At 27.1% G+C, this 27,377-nt stretch overlaps 1 protein-coding gene across 1 annotated transcript; it reads right to left on the bottom strand.

Annotated features, from left to right (window-relative positions):
- Window positions 1-576: 576 nt before the first annotated feature.
- Window positions 577-16,889, bottom strand: LOC129961927 (elongation factor Tu, mitochondrial-like). The gene is made up of 11 exons (XM_056075563.1): window positions 16,746-16,889; window positions 14,662-14,711; window positions 11,487-11,661; window positions 10,245-10,411; window positions 9,608-9,712; window positions 8,301-8,462; window positions 7,398-7,530; window positions 5,368-5,472; window positions 4,322-4,473; window positions 3,127-3,272; window positions 577-990 (listed from the first exon to the last, which is right to left on the bottom strand). Exons 1-11 carry the CDS (start codon window positions 16,795-16,797, stop codon window positions 783-785), a joined length of 1,455 nt encoding a protein of 484 aa, XP_055931538.1. The 5' UTR covers window positions 16,798-16,889; the 3' UTR covers window positions 577-782.
- Window positions 16,890-27,377: the final 10,488 nt, after the last annotated feature.

Below are 27,377 nucleotides of genomic sequence, written 5' to 3' on the forward strand. Positions count from 1 at the left end.
ATATCATTTCACAAACACTTTAATTTCTTTATAGTTCTTTTCACTATCCAGAAAAATTAAAAATATAAGTAAATTAGGAAAAAAAAAAAAAAAAAAAGAAAGAAGAAAAAAAAAAGCTATAGATACCATTTCCACATGAAATAAATTAGGAGAATATGCTATCATTCATGCATACGCCACAGAGCTATATTAACAAAAAATAAGACAAATCTTATAGATAGTTATCAATGGCAGTTTCAGAATTAAAACTCTCTCTTATATCATAATTTTAATAGTATTTCTTATTAAAATGTAAGAATGTCTAATGTAATGAATAACAATACTATTTTACTGTAATTAAAAATTATAATTAATTTGAAATGTTTTAATATATTGATACGGTTTTAACCTTTCATTATAGAAAAATTATTAATTTTAAGGCTCTTGTGACAAACAAAAACTAAACAAAACTCATTTTAATTATTTAAAGTATGTTCAAAATTTCCACTTTTTGAGATGCATCATAATACTATCAACTAAAAAATTATTAAAAACTAAATAAATTGAAAAAAAAGAGCAAAAAATTATTACAATAGATGTTTTGAAATATTTTTATTTCTTCCTAACACATTGAATATGCTACAATCATTAAAGATGATTCAAAATAACTTTCATATATTTCTTAAGCAGCTTTTGATTGAAAGATGACAAAGCTTCTTATGAAAGACATTTAAATTGCTATTATTTTAACAATACACTGCCAAATGAATAGCATAATAAAATATGATAATGAGTATAACAATTTATGATCCAGACAATTTTTTGAGTTCAGCCTCGGCTGCTGCCTTCTTTTCCTTCTTTCGTCCTTTCATCAGTTTTTCACGCTCCAGATCATTAAGATCAGGATTGATTTTGGTGAATACACCTGTACCAAAAGTGGTGAGTCCATCTCGCAAAGTAAATCTTTGCCCACTTTCAATGACCATAGGTTTAATAAATCTCATAGTTAAACTGGAAAAAAAAAAGCATTTTATTAAAGAATTTGTAATAAATAAATAAGAATTGTGAACAAAAATTAAATACAAGCTCCCCCCGTAACATCTAATTTTACTTTAAGTATAAAATTGATGTATTATACTTGAAGTATGTAATAAAAGCATATTTAATACATGAAATTAATGATGTACATAGTAAACAACGTTACTGATGATGAGCAGGGGGAAAAAAAGCTTGTCCTCCAAACTAACACAAAATAAACAAATTGTTATGACTGTTAGTCCACAAACAGTTTTGTTTTCTCTATTATGCAAATAAGTGACAAAATTATGTAATAAAAAAAAGCAAACCAATGTACATCATTTATTTATACATACATTGATTTTTGCATGTGCACTGGTACAATGATGAAGAAACTATACTTTTACCAGCACAGTACATAATACATTCACAGCAAAATATGATGTTTAAATACAAATGCTTGTATTTAAACAGTATACCACAATTGGCTTTTTGCCCAATGATGGATTTTTCAAGATAGTACATTTATATAGACATTTATGACTATATATGCACCTAGCAACACTCAATATCATGTCTGCAATATCATTTTAATCCTGGATTGAAACTATAATTTTTAAGGCCATTATTTTGATATTACTACTATAAATCAAGTTTTACCACTATAAAAAATGTTTTGATTTAAAGCTTCTTATCTGGTGATAAGTTTCTTCAGTCATTGTGCTTCTCTAACTGTATAAGATAAACCTGGAAGAGCATGCACAAAGGAATTTATACAGAAAGGGCAGTCATGCCACATTCAATAAAACACAGGCTTTAAGTAGAGTTCATCTTTTTACTTTGAATGCTCATAACTTATCTTAAAGAAAAATGTGCAAGTCATAAAAGTGAATTAAAATAGCTAAGCAACACGCTAAAAGTTTTAGCAGTATTCAATCAAGTTTTTCTATAAATTTTGTTATTGTTAAAAAAATGAAAATTAAACACATATAGCTGTGTTTTTTCTTAGAACTTTATTAAATTGGTGAGAATTATAATTAAGTTCTAATATTACTATCAAAGTATAAATCAAGTTTTCTTCCACCTACAACAAATCATAATTTTTAAATTTCCTAAGAATTAAAAAAAATTCTTTAAGCATTTAGCAAATTGAGAAAATTTTTTACATAAAATGCATTGGTTAAGAAAATGAATGAAGGTACTATAGCTGAGTTTCTCAAATTATAATAGTTTTCTATAAAATTTATGTACTAAACATAATGCAAAAACTTAAATAAATGTTCAAAGTGAACTTCATCAGCAAAAGATGTTATATAATTTCAATATGATGTTATTTAACATTCTGATTCTACAAAATATGGTGAAAATATAACAATATTAATAAGCATTTTGAGCTAATAGGGAATGTAAAATAGCACCTACTTAATATTTCATTTTAATTTTCAGCATTCATACCCCCCACACCGACTTTAGCATAACTTCCTCTTGCACTGATGCTTATGGCAACAATCATACAGTCCATATGCTAATAATGATTCTGATTAACTACTTTCCAGAAAAATTCAGAAAATAGAAATAAGAAATTCTTTCATAAAAAATTTTAATTTGGAGCTTTGGACTTTAAATGAAACGCAATACATCAAAATTGAAGGCAATACAACAGGCTCCTTCATAATATTAAACTTAATTGATAATAAATTTAAATGTTTCCTATAATACATTATTTCTGACTATTTTCTTTAATATACAGTATTTTATATTATAATGTAAAAGCTTCATTTTTGAATATAATTGAATAATATACATTTAATATGATTTATTCTCTATTTATAAACATTAAATTTAAAATGAAATTATCTTCAATTGGAAAATACTTTTATGATGATACAAATAATTTTATTCATTTGTGTTTGTTGTACGGAAGTTTACTTAAGCACCATATCTATAATAATAAACAGAAAATACCAGCTAACAATAAGCAAGAATATATATTTAAAAACAAATTCTTGCATCTCCTTTACTTTAGTACACATAAATTAATAAGAAAACAATTTAAAATAACATCGATTCCTTGAAATAAAGTTGAGGTAATTATATTACTTTTATTTTAAATTTGCTTAAAATACATACACAGAATCTTCTCCTGGCATAACCATTTCTTTGCCAGGTATATCTATTTCAGCTACACAATCCCATGTCTTGGAAAACACAACAGCCCTATTGTGTTTAACAAGAGGTACCTTGCGCCCACCTTCTTCTTTGGTCATCATGTACACCTAGACAAAAAAAAAAAAAAAAAAAAAATGTAGATGTAATATTTTTAGTAAAAAATACTTATTAATGCCTTTTCTTTCTCTTTGTTATTTTTATGGAGATAAATTCATATTCATAGAATTTGAATGTGCTTACCTTTTTAAGGAGCATGGTTGTATTTTGTGCTAAGCATTAAAATTAAACGTTTGAATAAAAGAACTATAGAAATCGAGTATTCTCAATATTATTCCATCATTTATTTTCCAGATATTTAAATAAAATAACAAATAAATTATTTAAATTTCAATCCATAAAATAATACACTATACAATCAATGTCTTTAAGACAGCTTTTTATGTGATATTTTTTAAATCAATAAAAAGCATATTATTCATCAATATGCTTACATATTTACAAATCTAAACTATAGCAATAAAAAGGAACTTAAAATTAAATATAGATATAAAGTTTATCATATTTTAAAGGCCTTATCCAACTATTACAGACGACTGAATATTTTTTTTTGGCAGTTTGAGATTATAAATGCTAAAGTATATTAAAAGTTTGAATGCTTTGTACTCTCTATGGTATAGTCTATTTTTTAAGGAGTTCATATACAAAAAAAAAGAACCTGGTTAATTAATAACTATTAAGCAAATGTATACTTGGATATCCTTTGAGGGTATTCACAAAAACCACTCTGTTCCTCTAAACCAATCTGGTTAAAGGTAACTAATGGATAAAGTATGCTTTGGATATTCACCTAATGAAATCCACACCTAATGAAAAACAGAAGAATTTTACAGTAATATCCAAATTCCTGCTGCCCATAGCAGTTTTGCTGAAATGGTATTTGAGGTCTTTTAATATTAATAGAGTCAATAAATACATTTATGTGGCAAAAATGTTATTTTTCTTTTTCATATGAAGTGATATTCATATAACCGTCTAATTTATAAATCTCGAAGTTCAAGGAACAGGCTATCTGAATGCTATTCATTTACATTTTTGTGAAAATTATACTGAATTTTCAGGTTTTATTTCTTGCTTTCAAATTTAAAATCTATCTTACCTGAGCATCTACATAATCATGCGCTTTAACAGTTCCAGGTTGACACAGCATCATGCCTCGACGTAATTCATCTTTTTTGATACCCCTCAATAGAGCTCCCAGTTGATCACCTGCTTGTGCTTCCTCTAGAGTCTGTTTAAACATTTCAATACCTATGCAAAATGAAATTACAATAGTCTAAAAAAATGCAAACAAATGAAAAAAAAAATAATTAAGATATGCATCTTTTACGTCATAAAAATACACCAATATTATTTCTTTTTTAACATAACTAACTTATCCTTTTCCTTAAAGAATAATTAATTATTTATGAGCAAAAAAATATAATTAAAGTTGGATAGCATGGAAAAGATAGAAATTAATCACATCACTGATGACTGATAAAATACTAGTTTTGAAGCATTTTATTGCTATTTAAATTACTCAAAGAAATTAAAAGTTCCATTTTAAATACATAGCTTATTTGTTAAATTGATAGTTATTTGTTAAGATGAAACTAATGAAATTATTCTCATTTATTAATTCTTCTCATCTCACTTTTAGTCGGGAACATTTTTTAAGGTATGGAATTTCCACATTATACTTATTTCTGAACCATTTTTATGATTTGCAAATTATTATCCTGAAGCTACACACACAAAAAAAAATTTCCACTGGATCTTTCAACCTTAACTCAGTGAAGTAACCAAGAAAATATATCAGAAAACTAACCACTTCTTTCAATTTGCACATCCTATTTATAGGATATGCAAATTAAAAGAGTAAGTCTTCTAATAAGTATAAATAAGTAACTTTTTTACAGAGAGTTGCACAATCTGTTACAGAATTGAAGTTTGAAAGTATATATTGAAGCAACCAAAATCAAAAGAAATACAACTTATATTCATAATTTAATATTGGGATTTTAAAAAATGCAAGTGTTTCTATGTGCAGAATTACCAGGGTTGTCTTTATCACAAAAATTTTCATGCGAATATAACAAATTAAAGAAGACAAGAAATAAGGGTGCAAAAAAAAAAAAAAAAAAAAAAAACTGAAAATTAAACCTGTAACCACAGCCTTCATCGGTTTCTTGTATCCAACAATTTCACAAGGTGTGCCCTTCTTAATGATACCACGTTCTAGACGGCCAGTTACAACAGTACCCCTTCCTAGGTTCAAAAAATTTCAAAATATTAAAATAAATAATCACAAATGAAAGATCTGAAGCTGCTCATTTCAAATTTAAGTTGGGATGCTTGATACATAAGAAAAATTTAGATATAGATTTTAAAAAATTCAATTAACAAATAAGACTTAAAATAATACAGTCGTATAATATAAATAAATACAATTAATTCAACATTCCAAATGAAAGCATAAGCTCAATTCAGAATAAGAATACATCATTAAAACCTGAAAGCTTTTTCTTAATAGGATGTATAGAAACTACCAACAAAACTTATTACTTTGGTTATGTGCTTATACAATAGCAGTACCACGAAAAAATTAAAATTTTCATATGAACCAATCAACTTCTCCTATAAAGCCTGAAAGACTCCCATCTTATTCATTTTATATGTAATAAATGAATTGAGAACGAATGACAGACTCCATTAAAGCAAGAGGTTTTGAATTTTATCTGTAAACTATTTGAAAAAAAGAAAAGCATCTTCTTAATTTTCTGACAAAAGTTCTTATTTTAAGTGGATGCTTGAGATTTCCTTCAAACTGAATCTAAAATCTTATTAGATTCAAAGAGGGGTACACAATGGATTAATATTACAATGCATCTAATAGTTATTTTTTTATAGAAGGTGACAGATTTCATTAAATATTTTTTGTACAGAAATAAAAAGCATTAAAGTTCCTTCCTCTGCTAAGAATGTAACTAAGATACAACATAATTTAGGAAATATTAATAGTAAAAATAACATTTTTATTGATTTTTGACAATTTTCTAACTATTTGTAGCATGAAACTAATTCGTTGATTTATATTACTTAAGAGCATAATTCCCATAATTTATTTTTTAACGAATGTTTAGTAATAAAAATAAATATTTTTTAAAAGCTTATTTCCTGAATGTATTAAATCTGAATCTCTTGAATTTGTCTTCCACTTCACCGATTAATTCTTTAAATGATCTGACTATATGGATAAAATTTTAAAACATTATTACAGACATTATTATTTTGCTATTTGCTGCAACTTTGCTAAGCAATGAATTAGCTGTGAGAAGTGATCTGTAAGGAATATATCCAATTCTTAGAATAGGAAAGTGACAGTGACTAATTTAGGCATTTTGGAACTTTAGGTACCAGACATTATGGCACTGCCCTTTCAACAAATTAGAAAATTTACTTTCACAATTCAGTTAATTTTTTAACTTTAAAAACTTAATTAAAATATATATGTTCTTTTTACTATAACTTAAAATTGTGCAATATACTTGCATGCAATTAGATTTAAGCAAATGCTTGATATTTGTAAACAACATAATAGTTATGAGAATGTGACAAAACACAAAGAAAATTTTCTATATTTGGCAATAATCTTAAAATTTTATAATTCATAGACTACATTTTCCTTTTTACCAAAATTTATTTGGCAATTAGGCTACTATAACTTTTAATCAAAATGTTTTTCGCACAGATAATTAATTTTTCTTAAATTATTTATTACTTCTTATGTTTAGTGCTTCGAAAAAATATTCACACTTTTATAAAAATATGCTTATAAAATTAAACTGATATATTGCTCAATATATTTTTAAATTTTGACACTTCATGTTTTTAAAAAATTAACCAAGGAATTTTTTTTTTAAATTTTCATATGATAATCATTTTTTTCGAGACATGTGACAAAACCGAACTAAAGTACATTGCTTTTCTTTTCAAAAAAATTTGTACAAATAGTAAATACAGTTACAGAGTAAGATACCCAATATCAATCTATGCCACATAGTACAAGATTTAAGTAATGTTTAGATGATATATGCATATACAATTGTGAAAATTATATTTTCAACTAAATAAAACTTGAATTTAAAAAGCATTTGAATGAAAAGTAATTCACTCTAAATTTCAGTCCCCACCTGGAATTGAATGAACATGTTCAATGGGCAAAAGGAAAGGTTTATCAAGATCACGTACAGGAGTAGGTATGTGTTCATCAACTGTTTCTAACAATTTCATAATTGCATTTGCACCTTTGTCAGGATCTTTTCCCTAAAAAACAGTGCATTTCAGTAAATGTCATTTATTTAGTATACAGATATTATCAAAATTTAATAAATCTTTGCTGTCATACAGAAATGACACACACACACACAAATAATTTGAAACACAGATATTTACAAAAGGCAGAGAATGAAGACTTCAGTATGTGCCTAGTATGAGATTTATATTCTGGTGCCAAGTTAGGTAAGTCAGTTTAGTTTAGTCGAGCTACAGGTACATAAAAGTAATTTTCAGATGGACTTTGTAATCTTGAATTAAGAATGGCATCGCAGCCACTACCTTGCTCACATAGATTTTGCATTGTACTGGGGAGAAGGACCTTTGTTCCTCCATAGATTTAACTGCTCAATATCTTTAAACATAGTAGATCCATGGAATCAGGCCACAAAATCACAACACTGTTGTCATTAAACAAAGACTTTCCTTTATAGAGAGTCAAAAAGGAATATAATAAATAAAATTCTCCAATATGATCATACAGAGAAATCTGCAGTTGGAGTTGTAAGATGATTGCATCATGTATAATTATTTAGTTCAAAAATTGTATATTCAGATAGTCTGTACCCTCCTGTGGTAAATAGGTGATTGCATGCACTATATAACATTTAGTCTGTATTTAATCCTTAAAGTTACAATCACCTTTCCTTTCCAATTTTAAATTATATTTACATTCAAATCCAAATACAGAATTTTAATTTAGGCACCAAACAAATAACCTACTCCTAATAAATTACTATAATTACAGCATATACAATTACCTCCAGAGCATAGAGAGCAGAACCATAAACAAAAGGTACTTCTTCTCCTTTGTATCCAATTTCAGTCAACAAATCACGAAGTTCCATTTCAACTAATTCTATCATTTCCTGATCAGCACTGTCAATTTTATTTATAAAAACTACTATATGATCGATACCAATCTGGAAAAAAAAATCAAAATGAAGAATATCACACATATGCAAAAAAGCAATTTCAAGAGACAAATAATTTTTTTAATACTGTGTAGCAATATCTGAAAAATAATGAAAATTTAATTAAAAAATGTAACATGGGGGAGGAAGCTATTAAAATGTGCCATTTCAATTTAAGAAACAGACATGCATTAACATGAAGATTTTTTTTTTATATATATTCCCGAGAGTAATGAACTATTTTGAAATAGCAACAGTAGAGCTATTTTAGAATAGATATAATTTTGAACCATCATTAAATGATGACAGCAATCCCCAAGCCAGCATCCCACTCAAAACTTGAATTAAATACTGGCCAGTATGAGAACATAACAAATGCAGGTGACAGATTAAAGTTGCAGCAAGCTCACCAAATGGTGCATATTTGAAATCACAAAGCTTGCTAGGTTGCCCTGTTCATTGCTTGATCTATTGTGAAAACTAAGTTCCAAGACATCTATTAAACTTTGATAATCTATGGAGGTGTGGGATCAAATTTTCTGGAAATATATATATATCAGCCAAAAAGAAGAAACTTTTGAAATTTCAATTTATATTACCAAAGATTCATAACTTGTACAAAAACAATGATAAAAAGATATCCGTTTGCATAACAATATAATAGAAAAGTAGCAGAAATTTTTCCCTTCTGTGATTTTACTAAGAGATTCTGATAGGAATTTCTTTGACATATGTAGACTTAGGAAAGGAAATCTTAGGTATCTTTAAAAGATTGTTGTAGGTATTAGGGAATTTTACCCCTTCATTTAGGGTTCAAGACCCAAAGAGCAAGCAATTTTTTGCCGCATATGTTAGAAATAAACAAATAAGTAAGATTCGATTAAGGAAATGAGTAAACTATTTATAATAAATTAATACAAGCTAATTTAAGATCAAGATCAATATTAGGGAAACAATTAAGATTTAAATTATATATTACTGAAATACTCTTGCAGGATTATGAAAATGCTTCTTTTTAAATAATTGATATCTTATAAAAAATATCAAAACCTTTAGAGAATCGAGACTATTGAAAAATATGCATTTTAAAATTTCTTCGGATATTTTGAACAGATGTACAAAATCAAATACAGTAAAAAAGGAATAATAATTACTTGTTTAGCTAAAATTAAATGCTCTCTAGTCTGAGGCATAGCACCATCTGTAGCAGCAACAACCAAAATTGCACCATCCATTTGAGAAGTTCCAGTAATCATGTTCTGCAAAAAAAAAAAAAAAAAAAAAAAAAAAATTTACATGACACAAAAAATTATATGTTTATTTAATGATAAAATATGAAACAACATGCATAGCAAGTTAAAGTAAATATTTTAGAAACATGGAAGTTACTCCAAAACATACTACAATACATAGTATAAAAATGGTCGTTAATTATGTTATTTAGAAGCATTTTTCTAATGTTTCCAACAGCCTTGTTTTCATTAAATAAATATATTACATTTAAATGTAATAATAGATAGCAATTAATCCTTCTACAAACAGCTTTAGCAAAGTAAACTCATTTACATATATGTCTTTATTCTACAAATATGCTGGTTCAAAAATATTAATTATAAATTGAAAAGTATAGTGGGAAGATTTTTAATCTCTTAAATGAAACAAAAGAAGTTAATAAAATACTAATACTTTTAATATAATATATAATTATTTTCTTATCTTGGATTTAAAATACATAAATTAAATAAAAAACATTTCTAAAATAATATATGTACACCATATTTAAAGCATTACCTTAATATAGTCAGCATGACCTGGACAATCAGTATGCCCATAATGTCTCTTATCTGTTGAGTATTCAATGTGAGCAACATTGATTGTAATACCTCGAGCTCGTTCCTCAGGAGCATTATCAATGTCTTCATATTTTTTTAGTTTAGCCATCTTTTTATCTGCCAACACTAAAATTAAATGAAGGACAATATGTTATTTAGATGACATACTGAATTCATAAATAGATTTGTTATTCTAAAACTTGCTAATATTTTAACTATCAGTAATGCATAATCCAGTAACTTTAATCAGTATATATTATATCATTATAATTTCCCAAGGAATTCCATAATGCTGTTTAAGTGTGTAACTAACCTTTTTAGCATCTGGTGGAGGTTATATATATATATATATATATATATATATATATATATATTACACACACACAAATGAATAACAATTAACTACAGGATCTGAACTTCACACTTTATTTAAACATTTTTTTAATGCTGAATTATTGCAAAGATCAATGAGCTGCAATTTTCATTATACAAATGTTCATTTTATCTGTAATAGAATCTGGAAGTATGTTGATTTGATAAAAGATATATGAGAAATTTTCAAGTCTCAATTAATTATATTCTCATTTTAGCAGCTCGAAATTATTTCTATCACCTTCTCAGTAATTTTTGAACTTTTTTACTCTATTAGTAAACCAATAATTATTTCAATCTGATGTTAATGATTAACTTTGATTTATATATTCATATCTAAAATATACTACAAGAAATAATTTTATAAAAATTTCTCAAGCACTCTGTCAACATTGTGCATGAGATTTTTTACTACAACTTAAAGAATGATTAGTATATTTAGTCTCAAATTATAGACCATAATTTAAGGCAGCATGTTTTCTATACAAGAAAGTATGCTGCCTTGAATTATTTAGTACTCAACTGTAAATTTTAAACTAAGAACATCCGAATAAATGATTACTAATTGGTTTAAAATAGATTACAAAGAATATTTAAAATTGTACTGACAATGTAATACATAATACTAGTTTTTAATAAAATTAATTATACAATAAATTATATTGACAGGATAAAAATTTCTTTATTTCCCCTTTGACAAACTTTCAAAATAGTTTACACATTCCTGAATTAAATATTTCATTCTTTATTAGTGTAAGAATCATAATTTCTAGTGAAAAGGTTCAAATTTAAATGTTTAATTTACTGAAGTTAGATATAAAATATATACCTTTAGTAATGGCAGCAGTAAGGGTTGTTTTGCCATGATCAACATGGCCTATTGTACCAATATTACAATGAGGCTTGTCTCTCTGAAATACTTTCTTTGCACCTGGAACAGCAGCAGTTGCTAAATGCCGCTTTATAGAAACATTTAGAAGATTTTTTGTTGCAGAACTCAAGAACTGAGGAGGAAAAGAAATCTTCATTAAGAAAACCAATTTAAAAGAAATACATAAAAATATGTTGCCTGCCTTTCCATTTTTAAGAACTTTTTTTACAAATATACAAGCATTAGGTCTAAATTCGAGGAGGGAATGCACAAATTAAATTATAAGAAAAAAAAAACATGATTTTCTTTAAAAACTGAGTAAAAAGACGTAATAAAGCAATTATCTGTTATAAAAACAAGAAATCGTATTTGAACATCTAATTCTTGTTATTCAATAATTTATATACCGTAATTCAAATATGATACGAATTGTGTCTGTAAAAAAGCGTAATAGGGCGAAATGTCCATCAAAAAGCAGTTTAAATAAACACTAGCAGCATCCACTATGCTTAGGTTAACAGACGTATGAAAAGATGGGGAGAGAAAAATTAATTATGCATAGCAAAATTTCTAAAAAGTATCTTTGGAAAAATAATTACACAATTTAGAAAAAGCATATTAAATTCTCTACATATAAAAAACTATTTCTAATTACAATTTCTGTCAAACCAAATACTTGTCTATGTATAAACGAGGGCAAATATTTAGCTTGGAATTTTACAATTTAAATGGTTAAGCCAGTTATTTATAATCATCATTCAGAACCATAATATTGTATAGCAGATTAAATCCCAATTATGTTAAACATTTTAAATGTTATTTTAATACAGTAATAATCAAACAATAATAAACATTCTTGATATTTTAACAAATAAATTGAAATAATAAGGCAATAAACTAAAATGATTACCTGTCCACAGAAAAAAAAAATGCAATCAAGAATGAAAAAATACCTTTTACTAAAAAGTTTCATATGTCTACTTGCAGCATCATTACCACTTCTTTGCATTTTGGAATATGATAGTGAAAAAGAAAAATAACAAAGTCAGATTTAGATCTGACTGCATATTCTTTCTTTATCTAGATAAAACAGTTCAGGAAGTAAAAACCTACAGCAGTAATTTATAAAATTGTGATAATTGCAGTGGATCCAAGAAACAACTTTTCAGATTTATTAGTTTTAGTATTACAAAGGAAAGACAGGACACTCTAATATATGTATGTGAGATAATTTCAACTTTTACCAGCAAACTAATCAAATTAGCCATTCTTCAGTTAGAACCATAACTGTCTGTTTCATGCAACTTTCCTACTTACCTTTAATTTTAAGCTCTAGTAAAATCCTAAAAATATTGATTTTCCTTTAAACTCATTCACATATGTTTATTACATATATATACATTTTAGTGTATTTCCATTGTTTTAGGAAAGATTTTTTAATTATATACAATAAAGCTTCTAATGAATTTCAAGATTTATTTTGGATGACAAAATAGACTATTTTGTATCTCCTAAAAGGATAATAATCTTGATTTAAAAAAAAAAAAAAAAAACCTATAAACTTAAATTTTTTTTAAACATCTATAACACAATGCACATGTGACATCCAGATAGAATTAGGCAAGATTTATTCTTTCTCAGCATTCTCCCAAAATAAGAGCAGCAACAATATGAAATATAAATTTCGATCCTTGCTCATATTTTTTAAAGAGTTAAAATTATTAATCCTTACAACAGAACAGTATTGTTCTTAATCACTAATATCCAAAAGGTTGGATACAAATATTTCTACTGAGGTTTGATATTTGTAGATTCCATTTATAACTACAATAATTTTCTGCTTTAATTTTTTTAAAAATCAGAATTGTTATGGTTGCTTTAGATATGAAAAAAGAATATAAGTACTAATTTTTGGCCAGACACAATTAAAGAGCATAAAAGTAAGGTTCTCTAAAGGTTAATGTGTATTATAAATCTAAAATATTGAAGCAAGATACAAGAAAGATAACAATAGCAATATTTTTAGTAAAATCAAAAATGAGTTCAGCAATTGGCTTTTAAACAAATAATATATTTGCCCACATGTCAGGAAAGCACAGAATAAGGTAGTTATTAAAATTAAGCTACTCATATATAATTTTTGACAAATATATTGAGTCCATAAAAATTCAAAAGATCTATAGACTTCAAATAAAAATGATTATTTCTAAACCATGCATCATTTTCTTAAATAATACACTTGGTTCCTATTAATAATAAAGAAAAATATTCAGAGGCTTTTTAAGAAAATTGATGGAGCATAAAATTGCAATTTTCTGACATAAAAATAAAATTGATAAACTTATAAATCGAATATTTTTGCTTTAGCATTTAAATACAGCATTATTTTCTTACTTGCTACTTCTATTTTTCTCTACTTAGTAATAAACACTAAAAGCACCTTTTTTTTTTTTTTTGCAGGAAATAAGTCATTACTTACAATTTAAAGTAGGTTTTGCAATTGTAATGCATTAAATATTTAGCATTAACCATCCAATTCCTTACTATTAGCCATTGGGTAGCAATTGTTAAATATGAATACAAAATACTATTGGATGCTCACTTAACAATCTCAAAGCAAAATCTAATCACAAATTGATTTGCCCTTTTTCTTTAAAAAACAAATCAATAAATAATGGAAGTACATTTTACTTAATTTCCACAGATTAAGTACTCTTCAGGGACTTTAAGTAGAGCAAAATAAAATCCAAGGAGTTTGCAAAGATAGTTAGGTGATGATTGTAATTAATGATTTTTTAAATGGTACTTACCTCCGAGAAAACATTATTTTTAAAAAATTAATAACCAAAGTATTTTTCATATTATGAACCAAGGACAAGTGAAAATGAAATTTCTGGAGAATATATAAACTTATTTCTTACAGTTTTTGAGAAGTGAATAGAAAGGATTTTGACTTAAATGTTTTAAGTCAATATAATAGTAAAAAAAAATAAAGATTTTCTTTAAATATCATTTAATACTAAACCCAGGCAATGTGATAAAGATAAAAATAATGTCCAGCATAAAATACTTTAATTATTTGCAGCATTTAAAATTACAGAAGCATTTTCATGATATAAATATATATACTTACAACTGATGAACTTTTAATAGTAATGGCTTGAAAAACATGCTGGTTGATACCTAAAACAATATAATTAGGTAAACTGATTATCATACTAAACATATAATCAAGATTTAAAATAGAAGTGCTAAGATGTAAATTTTTTAAACCAGACATAAAAAAGAATTGATTTAAAAGTTGAAAAGTAAATATTTAACAAACAATTTAGACAAGATCAAAAGAGTAATCATTTTAAATGTAATTAATGAAAGTAAATTATTTTAAGAGGAAAATACATATGTGTCTCATTCACAATTCTCCTTCTTAAATTGCTCAGTTATAAGAATGATTTTAAAGTTATATTTGAAATAGATTCAAAAATCAGAATGGAAACACTATGAGAAATTTCATTTTGTTAATATACAAATTTAAGAATATTAATACCTATATATTGATTGTCATATTATCTCTTGAGAGAATTTTTAAAATATTACTTTATTTGATTTAAATTGTATTTTCATTGTTTGATAATGCATTCATATATCCAAACATCGACTCTTTCCACAATATTTATCTTTATTTCCATCTTTAACTTCTCCCTGCACCATAGCTTCTATGGCAGTAATAAAATTGTTTTCCAATATGAAATTAATGTTTTAACAAATCTTCAGCATTTCTCCCTTAGCCAGGGCAGGATAAAGCCTTCTAGGATTCCTTAGGCATTGCAAATTTCAGGTATCCTTTTTCCCTACCAATTTTAGAAAGTAAATAGTTTTTTTTTTATCAATTTTAATTTAATCTTTATATAAGAAATCTTAGGTAACAAATTTTGGTAAAGTTTTTTAGAAATAGTAAAAAACTTCATTGAAAATCACCTTTCTAAGAAGTTGGTTCAATATTAAAAATATTTTTTTAAAAAAATGCACAAATGAAATTTAAACCAAACAGTTAAAAAAGAAAATGGAAAATTTTTTCTTAACACAATCTAAATAATATTTAATAATAGGATTGTGCATTTTTTAAAAATTATAAAATGTTACTTTTATTTTTTAAATTATGAAATGGCATAACAAAAAATTGCAAATAATAATTATTCAGGAATGTTACAAATGTTTCAAAATTAATTTAAATAATACTTGATTTTAATTTGAATAAGCTCTATTACATAGCTTATATAATTAAATGAAAGCAAAAAATTAAAAACTTTTAAGATACTGCAGGAAAAAAAGTCTTGAAGCTTGGGATTTTAGAGCAATTACCTACTTTGCATGTTTAATAATCTAGCCCTGCCCTAAGCATAATTACAACAATGCACCAAGTATTATAAACATACACTTCTCTTATTTTAGATTTTTTTTTTATAATGTATCATTGCTATTTCAATTCAGGTTACATTTCATGTCATATGCTTGCTAAGAAGTTGAGATCAGACAATAGAAAATTGCATATAATTTTTTAAATTTTCACTTTTTATTTACAAATTGGAATTTTTCCATTTTTAATGCAAGTTTTCTCTGTTTTTGCCTTTAAAATAAAAATCTCTTCTTAGTTTCTTATGCTTTAGTTATTGCGTGTTTACACTGGGATTTTCTCAAATTCCGTAATATAAACCACAACCAGTTATTCATACTTATGGCTTTCAAATGATGATTAAAAGTTTTATTAAATTCTCAAAACTTCTCATAAATATTTAACAGTTAAATTGAACAATTAGTTATGTAATGAAAATTGTTGTTCGCATGCGGAGCCATAATTTAAAAATGTTTTAATAATCTTTTAACAACACAATTAACTAAATATATCTTTAATAACCAGATCGTATAACAACATCAGTAAAAATGTATTATTATATAAGTAGGATACGAAATAAATACATGCAATTACAGCTGCGACTGAAAATGAATTACTTTAACTTTTTTAAAGCATGTCAAACTATATAAAATTATTGAAATTGTAAATGCAATTCGTTAGCTATCGCATTAAAATTAAAATAATGAAAATTGCATGAATATTATGATTATGTAAAGCTTAACATTCATAGTAATTTATATATTTTCTGGAATAATTTTGTAAAAAAATAAACAGTAATGATTACAAATAAAAGAATATTTTACCATGAGAGCCTAATATTTTGCGAATAGTCAATAAACTACTGAAGGACACCATGTTTTTACATTAAAATATCAACATTCAGCAATGAACTCTCTGGTTTATGCCGATAACAGTTACAATCACAATTACTTTAAGAATACTGGGAAAAAATGTATAGGCTTTGTAACTGTCTGGTAACATATAAAACTGCTTTTAAAATACCTGAAATTAGAAAAATTGAAGTCTCCAATTTCACATAATATTGTATTCTGAAATGCAAATTCGAATCAGATATTAGATGCAATTTTATGATAGATGTAAGGATATAGAAATAAAGGATTTAGTTTGTCTATGTAATATTGCTGTTCTTTAGAATGGCAATTGTCAAGAAAATACTTTTGTAAGTTGAATGATGAAATAGCTCATGGCTTAGTTCCTTGTATATGCTTGCATTAAAGGCTTTTAAAAATGCCAATCCCCGCTATTCCGAATAAATCTAATGCAATCATTTATTGCATAGAAAATTTATGGTATTAGGTGCGAATTTTTTTGCTAATGAAAAGTTACGATTTTTTTTAATGATTTCCCACCTAATGTGATAATCCTGGCACATCAATTACTTCATCAATGCATCAATTAACAGATTAATTATTCTCATTTTTCGAGAATAGGAAACGGAGAGGGAAGACAGTAAGAATACTTTGATGCTGTCTGTTTTGTAATCGGACTCGATTACAAAGGAGAGGTATTACAAATAAGAGGTATAATATCATTTTTGATTAATTTTATTTTTTGACTGAAAACTGAAAAATTATATTACACAAAATCTATTGCTTTATCATATAAATTCAAAGAACTTACAAAATAATGAGAGAATAGTAGTAAGAAAAGCTGGAAAAGTATTTAATAAAAATAATGTGAAAATAAAAATTCCCGGATGATTTTAAACTTAAAAAAAAATATATCAAAATACAACTTATTTTTATGAATAATCTTACAGAGTTATACTGTAATCCCAAATTTTCTTTAAAACAAATTTGGTCTGCAACTTTACTTTATTGAACTTTGAAAACTTGAGACCCTTCTTGAGAGATCACAAATAACAAGTATTCATTGATGTCTTTTAAAAAATTAACTAACCCATTCGTTCATCACTTATATTTATTTGAACAAGGTTAAAATTCAGCACAAGTTTCTGAAGATGATGTTAGAATGATAAGAACATTTTTGAAAGGTGGAACCTTTAATAAGTTAAATGCTATCGTTGAAACATATACAAAATAGAAGCTTTCTCGTATATGAAAATAAAAAGAGAAAGAATTTTAATCGTCAAAATAAATTTGAATTTGAGGTTTTGACGAAGATCTCGCTGAATTCGAAATACACATTTTTGAAATTATCTGTCTGCCTATGAACACGATAATTTAAAAGTGTTTTGAACTAGACGGATGAAATTTGGCATGTGTTCTTAATTAAAAACTTGTAGATTTCTACCGATTTTGAACGAAATCTATTTAGAAGAAGTTTGGCTATCCGGTTGCAAGTGAATATGATAACTACAATGTGTGAATTAAAAGAATAAAACTATTTACACTGATTTAACATTCTAAGTGCAAGTCCGTTTCAAATTTTGAAACAAATTTGTAAAGGAGTTGACCATCTCTCGATCCATAATTTACATGCATGCGAATGCAATAAGTTAGAAATGCAAAGATGAATGAAATACAGAACTTTATTGAACAAATGAAATGACATTTAATCTGGTTTTTAAAAATTGAGCTTCTGAATCAAATTTGGCTCTGAATCGATCGTAAAAAGGTCCAAAATAAATATTCGGCTTATTTTACTATACTACAAAGCGAAAAAACACTCTGTTAGGAGCAAAGAAAATAAAAATCTGAATATTCTTTGCAGTTTGGGACCTTGTCCACATTGCTTGATATGAGTACTTGTCCACTTGCTTCCTTGATACCTTTAGTAGAGATATGAGAGAAAATTTAAGGAAATCATTCCCATTGGCTTATTAATTTTAGAAGCATTTATAGTTCACAGGGGTGTTTGTGCTCCGGGGAAACCCCGGAATTCCGGGGATTTTGAACTTCGATACCCGGAAATTCCGGGGATCGTCGTTCAAAAGGAAGTAGGAATAATAATGAATTATTTATTTTGATCTGGGTAATTTTGTTTGCTTTGAAAGCAGAAAACGCAAGGTCAGTGTGTGTGGTGAAAACTTTTCCTTTCTTTCTCCAAAGGCAGTGATAATGCGTGAAAAGGGGGAAAAACTTCTTTTTTGTTCTTTCCTTATTGCGAGTTATGACTCATTCCCCCGGTTCTCGGACATTCTCTTCTGGATTCTTTTCGGCAAGTAGGCGCGGCAGAAAAAAAAGGGAGAGACTTCGTTCGACCAGATGTGCGATCACGTGACCTGGGTTCAAAGGTCTTAATTTTGCAAAAAAAGTAATTCATTGAACTTTTATAATTAGGTCATTCAATACTTCATAATCGTAATTTTTCGTTTCTCCCCCCCCCCTTCTCGAAACTCCAAAATGTCGGTAGTAAGTCCGTAAAAGTTTCCGGGGATTTTTTGGGGTCCCACAAACACCCCTGAGTTCAGCATGTAAACTTTTTTGTCTTTCTGAAAAAAATCATGGAATGAAATTCTGCACCGATTTTTCAGTTTTAGCTGAATAATCATTTCTCCTTGCTAAAAATGATAAATACATAAAGGGTGTAAACACTGCTGACCTAGACTAAATTTATTCAAACTATAGTAAAAATTCTAATTATTTATTAAAATTTTTGTGATTTTTATATATAAATTATATTTATATGCATTCATTACACAGAGGTAATACGATTTTTAGGACAGTATTCTTAAGGAAAATGTTTTAATAGAGCACGAAAAGTTCTAAAAATTCTCTCTTTAATACAGTTTATTTGAAAATGGTTTGGAAATTTAAAGTGTAAGAGAGTGGGGGAAAAAAACTTTGCAATTTGACAATCATTGAAGTTATGTTCTCGCTAATTACATAGGACGAGCTTTCGAAAGAATTAAGGAAATTTAAAAATTATTCCTTTAAAATCAATAAAGACACAATGTACGGTTATATTGAAATAATAAAAAGAATTCTTAAGTGAATACACGTTTCATTTCATACATTGAACTTACAAATATATTCGAATTATAGGCGATTTCTGACATTATTTTAATAGGAAATTTAAGAGATCAGAGAAAACAATTCAAATTACCGACAAATTTGATTTAAAAATTTTCAAATTAACTAAATGCCATTGTAGAATCGCATAAAAAAACCAGGATGAATGGCCTCCTGAAAATTTTTTCGCATTCATTCTAAAATCCATCGTGTCATCATGGACGAGTTATTTGACGATTAATCTTTGGCATGCCTTAATAGTATCCAAAATTAGAATTTATGTTTTAGAAAATATTTTCTCAAATGATTTAAACAAAATTTATATAAAACTGCTCTTGCAGTCACAAAATCTCATATAAAATTTTATATATTTATATCATTGCGTTTTTGAATTGTCATGTTTCTAAATGTACAGATCAACAGATAGTAAATTCTTGTTGGATTTGGCTTAAAGTTTGATAGATGTGTACACTGTACATGTAAATTCTGTGTACCAAATGTTATTTGTCTAGCTCTCTTCCTTTTGTTTCCTTTTTGTTATTGTGCTAGTTTATATTCGAATAGTCGGGCAGAGAGACTTGCTCGAAATAGATTTTGCTCAGAATTTGACCGAGATCTGCAAATTTGATTTAAAGACTATATATCAGTTTTTATTCGTCAAGCTCGAATAATTTTTAAGCTACCTTTGTCACAGGCAGACAGATAGACGGACATTTTTCAAACTCTGGGAGGTTTAAAACATGGAGATTCATCAAAATCTCATGTTCGAAATTTTTGACAATTCCTATACTTTCTCTATACTGCGTAAAACGAGAAAGTAAAAAAGGAAATAGCCATCTTCATTCTGGCATCGTTTATTCTAACATCATAAAAAAAGTTTTATTCGAAAGAAATTTACATATTCATAAAGATTTCTCAGTTAACAATTTCTTAAAGAGCGATATATGCATTAAAACAGGAACAAAATTCAAAATTTCCACTTTTTTCAGCAATTTTCAAAACTATATTAAGTTCCTCACAGAAGCCAAATTTCATTCGTCTAGTTCTATTCTTTTCGAAATTAGGAGCTAATAAAATTTTAACCTTTTAATGTTAAAATAAAATTTTGATTTTTATTCAGGTCTTAAAAAAATAATATAGTTATTAATTTTTTTTGCTGTGAAAATATAGTCTATTCTACACGGTTTGGACACCTATTTGGATATTTAGCATTCAAAAGTAATCTATAGCTACACTACTAATAAAGATTAATTTCTATGGGCCGAAGCTGTACAAGCAAATCGTTTGACCAACAGCTACTAAATTTGGCACATGAATACTTTGGAGGTCAAAAATGCGCACCTCGGAGAAATTTTTTTTAAATTTTAATTAATTAAAAAATAAGCTAAAATTTGATGTTTTTTCTGTTATAATTTCAAAAAATATTACTGCACAATAACGAGTTCAAGACCATTTTGAAACTTAGAAAACTGTCTTTTTAATGATGTAAATTTAGTAATCATGGAAATGTTTGCTGAATTTTGACAATTTTTAAAAAAATATTTTTTGCCTAATTTTTAATAATATATTATATAGTTGCCCAAAAGTTCAAATCGTTTTTATTATTTCATCAACTATCTGACAGCATGATTTTTTTTCTTCCTCCATTGAAAACTAAGGAACAAATTTTTTGTTTAGTATTTGTGTAGTTTACGAGATATATAAAAAATGAAATTACAACATCTCGAAGATAGATTAACTGAGTAATTAAGTTTTTAATAGCATCATGATGTAATGGGAAATTGTGTCATTCTTTCGAAAGGTATATAAAAAAGGTATACACAAATTAAAAACTAATAATATGGTGAAATCATAGATATGAATCATCATAATCGTATAGACATTATATCTACACGATTTAAACAAAATTAAATATAACTAATATTTTAAGAGAATCGGCTGGTCGCCAAAGGAGAAAAGTTTAAATAAATAAATAAAAAAAGTTGACTCTATTGCAACTAAAACTGAATGAGTTATCGAAATCTGAATATATTATCTAATAAAAATATGCAATCTTAGATAACTCCATCGAGAGACTCAAAGAAGATACGCCTATCAGCGCCCGGAATTTCTCCAAAACTATTAAACTAAAATTACAAATTTGTTGATTGTCCTAAAATAGTGGTTTCAAAACTTCGTAATTCTCTCAGATTAGGTAGCAGAAGATAGAAAGGTTTTATTTTATTTTATTTAAAATTTAGAGTAGCAAGAATTTTTCATTAAATGTCATTCTTTAGGATAACTAAATGTCATTCTTAGGAAATTATTCATCTAGCGACAGTTAAGCCTATTTTAACGCTTGATCAAACTTTGTTTGACGTTGCAGCGGCCAAACAGGTGATAAATGACTGTTTGTTTCGCCAACTGGCGATAAGCATCAATCATACCTATGGAGATGAATTTTGCTCTCCAACGGATAGGAGTGACTCACTTCCTGCCTTCGCCAGCTGGCTTAGAACTTCTGCCTCGTGCTGGTCGATGGAATTAAGGCCAATGTATCGTATGTATTTATATTTGTTAATTTAATTTGTAATTAAAATTTATTTTTGTTATTTACATGGCTGGCAGTTTTCATTAAGTAAAAATGTTTTAATACTTTAATTTAAAGTAAATTTGGCAATGCGTGTTAAACCACGCACCAAAACGTCTATTTGTGCAATTTTTATTCCTTTTACATCCTTTTTCTTCTGACTAAATGGAACTCTTGATAGCAAATCGTGTCATAAAATAGGCGAGTCCTCAGCGAAAAATTTCGAATTATTTTGCAGCTCCATTAATTAACTAAACGAAGCTTGGATTAAGTATTGCTGTAGAAAAGTTCACTAAAGAGCTTGAAACTTTTACATGACGATTTATATATATATTTATAATTGTTGCCATTTGGCAATAGTTAATAAAAATCGATTTCTGTGTCATCTACGTTATCGTTTTATATACAGAGACGCTCCTCTATTGATGGTTTATTAATAGAGTAGAATTCAACCTTATTTTAGTTATTTCCGAAATATGATAGTTTATCTTTATTGGTTAGGGTGTGTGGAGAGGTCTCGCACAATGGGGTCAATTCTCGGTCACGTGTCAAGTACCAAACAAACCGTTTCTGTTCAATTTTCAACCGTTCTGCGCCTGTCGGGATGTCTGCCAATAACGTTTATGATTGAATAACGTTGAACCATTTTTTAGTAAATGTTACGCTATCCGATCAATTATTAAAAACTTCCGATTTTTAAAAAAATATATATTATTTTCTCCAAATTTTCGTAGTTATATAATTTTATTTCTTATATTAAAATTTTAATTTGCATTTTCAATGGAATTATTGTTTTTGCATAAATAATTAACATCGCTTTTTAATTCGTTTGGTGCTGCTTTATTCTTTCCTTTCCCATATCCTTTTTTATCAAAGGATACATGTTGACAAATGACTATGGCAGTATTTCTGAAAAATTACATATGTTCTTTTTTACATGTTATTAAATGTTGAATCTTATGAATATAGTTCTTTTTAAAAATAATTATTACTCTTAAGATAAGTTAATATTTTAAAGCTTACTAGTAAAATTATTATATATTTTTTTCTCATGTAATGATTTTTATTGAGACTTTGATGTTTTCAGTTTAATTAGTATATATTGAATCAAATTAGTATATATTAAATAAATTATGTTTACATTTTCAAATTATGAAATATAAAAGGTATAGATACCTTTTTTTAAATCTATGCAGCTTATGAATCAGTTATTTCATTTTAATTTGTAGAAATCATTGAAGGAAAACAAACAGAATTACACTTTCATATTTTTTATTTACACATTACAAAAATATATATATATATATATATAGAGATAAAATATATATGATAATTATTTGAAAAAATATGATCAAATGGATGTTTCAATATACTCACTTTTTCAAAAAAACTATTTACTATTTATCAACATTTATTTTTCTAGACACTTAGTAAAAATATAAAGAATGTTAATGTAAATGATGAAATCAATTTTATCCAACAGAAACATCCTAAACAACAGTTTTTTTTATCACCAATAAAAACATAATGTTGAACAATATACTTTTAAAGCAGAACATTTATGAAATTTTTTTTAATGCTAAAGTTACATTGATAAAAATTACACTGAATGAATATCATAAAATAAAACAAAAACATACAATACAGAAAATTTGATAAACAAGAATAAGGTCATGATATATATATATATATATATATATATATATATATATATATAGAGAGAGAGAGAGAGAGAGAGAGAGAGAGAGAAGTTAAATAGGATGTAAAGAAGAGTTGGAAGAAAAACTTTTATGCTTTTACAGAATTTTATAATTCAAATTTAATATGTTAAAAAAATAGAAAAAAAAAAAAAAAAAGAAAAGTGAAACATGCATGTAGCAATGAAGTTGGGAATAAAAATTATATAATAAATGCTGATATGGAAATTGATTTTCAATGAAAAGACCTTTATTTATTAAAACAGAAATCACTGAGGTGCACAGTGTTATAACAGAATATTATGATAACAGTCAATTTCAGTTTAAATACAATAAACTATTAACATTTCATTTTTAACAATAGAAAAGTTGTTTGACATAAATTCACTTTGAATCCATCACAAATCTGCAAATGTAATTAGAAAACTAGTAATATTCACTTCCACCTAAGTTTAGCATTATAGCAGTTGTTATTTTTGCAACAGGAGTTTGTTTACTTACATTAATTAAATTTAGATAAGATTTTAAAAAAAATGCACAATGTAAACATTTTAAAACCTTCTAAGCATATTCAAAATTATCAGAAATTTCATCAAATGTGAATAAAGTAAATTAGAAATGCACTCACGATTTTGTTCGATTGTTTTTGACGGCAAATCGTTTACCGATTTCTTTTACCGACGTTTTTCTAACAAATTACTGGAACAGCTATATTTAATAAACGGACACACACTGAATGAATTCTTCAAAATGATCGGAGCATATCACCGACTTCGAAGTCTTGAAAAAATCTATACCAAAGCTATCAACCCAAGTCAGAATTGTTGAAAGGAAAATAAGAAAACATTTTATCATGACAGTCACTCTTGTGTTTCGCATTAAAGCATGCATCCATCAGCACACCAGTATTTCCTCTTTTAACACATAATAAAAGGAAAGAAAATGACTAAAAAATTATAACTTCAAATGTAAACAAAAAATCCGCTTCATACTTGGCGGAGAACGTTTATGGCAGACTGATCGACGAAAGCGGTGCGGATGAAACTTAAATGCCATGCGCAAGAGGTACATGACATGCGACTTTTACGTCACATGAATTGACCCCATTAGGAAGATTAGATTGGGAAGTAACATTTTTGTGTATTTGCTTTAAATATAATTTTAAATAGCCTGCTTGTGAAATTTTCATGATAATTCATTCATCAGATAAAAATTTCTGTTTGAGATCTGGGTGTTTCAATTTTTCAAAACAATGAAATGTTAAACAAAATTTTGAGGCTGTTTCAGGAATCCCCTTGATTTGTATTCTGGTAACACTGTATATTTATTTGTATGTGATAATATTCCTGTATTCATTCAGAGGAAATTACACTGATTCCATAAATTATTTCACTTCAAATCCAAGAATATTTTCAATTTTGCTATTCAATGGTTCATTAACTCAAGAATTTCGAAGAACTTCAGCATTAAATGTTTGCTTCTGTTGCATGGAAATGAATAAGTTTACTTTTAAACATGTGCGAAATGACATTAAGAATTAGAATTCATTCGAATAATAAATTAACTGAAAACAATTGCATTTGCTGGGGAAAAAAAAAAAAAAATGATTACTCTATCTTCAATCGTAGATAGAAGGATTTTCTTAATCTACAGATATTTTCAGTTATGATTATGATCCAAATATATATATATATATATATTTACACACAGAATGTAAATTTATTTTTATCAGATTTACTTATAGAACAAAAATATAAACGTGAAGATGCATTCAGAGATAAACTATATTGTAATATGGTAGCGTGGATTGTTTTAAAGAAACAGGCCGATTTTTAAACCGAATTGGTTTATTTCTTTTTTGACACATAGGGACGATCACTACATTACACAACTTTACAAAGACTAGCATTTAAAAATGAAACATTTTAAATTTTAATCAACTATTCCTTCCAATGTTCCTTTTTCACGCACACCACCTCATTCCGCTCTACGCTTCTTTCTCCACGTTGCCACTCGGCACCAACTAAATTTAGTTTCTTTTTGCCATCTCACCAAAGTGTCTAGTCCTTCAGTACTTTACAATATCTTTGGCATTGAACGGAATTTAGAATTTGGTGCTGCTTGTGAAATTATAAAATAGTATTTATTCACTTTATATAGTTGGATCAGAAATTCACCTCGAGACCAAACTGGTGTAGATATTCGAAGTAGTTTATCGAATGACTGGAATAGATTAAATTACACGAACAATTCTTTGATTCCCTACATCTATCAATATGCGTAGGATTTAGGGTGCATTAAGTGAAAAGCTGTTTTCTACTTGAATATATGTTGCTAATTATATTGAATTTCAACTATTAGAAGACAGTCCTAATTGCCACATTTCGTGTGAATTAAAGCCACTCTTTCCGATATAGAGCCTAAACTAAACAGTTTCAAAAGAGGAAACGAAAATGAAAGCGACCTCGAGAAATGTGGAAAACGTCGGTCAATGTTTCAGCAAATAATTTCATAAATAACATTAATATTTTCATAAATTTCATAATGAAAATATAAATCTTCATGAAATCTATTGCAGGATTGCATCTTTATTAGAGTATATACGAGAAAGTTTTGGGAAGACTAATTCCGCTAATTTGATTATTGAAATTTTCCCATGGATCCTTTATCAGAAAAACGATGCGAAAAAATGATGCAATTCATTCGATTTTTTACTGCGCAAAATCGTTTGCAGTTTTAAAACCGTCATGTTTAACTTATGATTGAAAAGAAACTTTCTGCCATCGGCGGCAAATTTTAAGTTTTAGACTGGGAGAATTAATTACGATGTGGTGGGCGCAGTCTTTCGTATTGTCATATTAATCCATTCTTAGCCTACAGACTGCAAGAAAAATATTTTTTTTGTTCCAGAAAATGATCCACTTTTAGAATTGAAAATATTCATGCATTATTCGTGAAGCTACCGGTTTGTTTGAAGTCGAGTTCCTGAACAAGTTAAATAGAAATGTTATTATCCGGCAGAAACTTTTGCACTGAAATTTAAATTATTACCCATCTACCATTAACTTCCCCGATGGTTAGATACTTGTGTAGTATAAATTTAGAAGAAAAATGAAGATTTGATTGAATCCCTAAGGTTAATTTATTGTCAACCATAGGGATTTGACCAGATCTCCATTTCTATTATCTCCCTGCTACATAAATATTGCCTCATATGATGAAGTTGAATATTAT

The sequence above is a fragment of the Argiope bruennichi genome, chromosome 2 (assembly GCF_947563725.1).
Source record: "Argiope bruennichi chromosome 2, qqArgBrue1.1, whole genome shotgun sequence".
Lineage (NCBI taxonomy): Eukaryota > Metazoa > Arthropoda > Arachnida > Araneae > Araneidae > Argiope > Argiope bruennichi.

Bases quoted from the DNA above. Each gene is read 5' to 3' on its own strand.
- LOC129961927 (XM_056075563.1), bottom strand. From the start codon at position 16,797: ATGGTGTCCTTCAGTAGTTTATTGACTATTCGCAAAATATTAGGCTCT. The intron at 3,273-4,321 runs GTAAGATAGATT...TTTTTTGTCTAG, and splicing joins ATGATTATGTAGATGCTCAG to GTGTACATGATGACCAAAGA. The intron at 991-3,126 runs GTATGTATTTTA...TTTTTTTTCCAG, and splicing joins ATGCCAGGAGAAGATTCTGT to TTTAACTATGAGATTTATTA.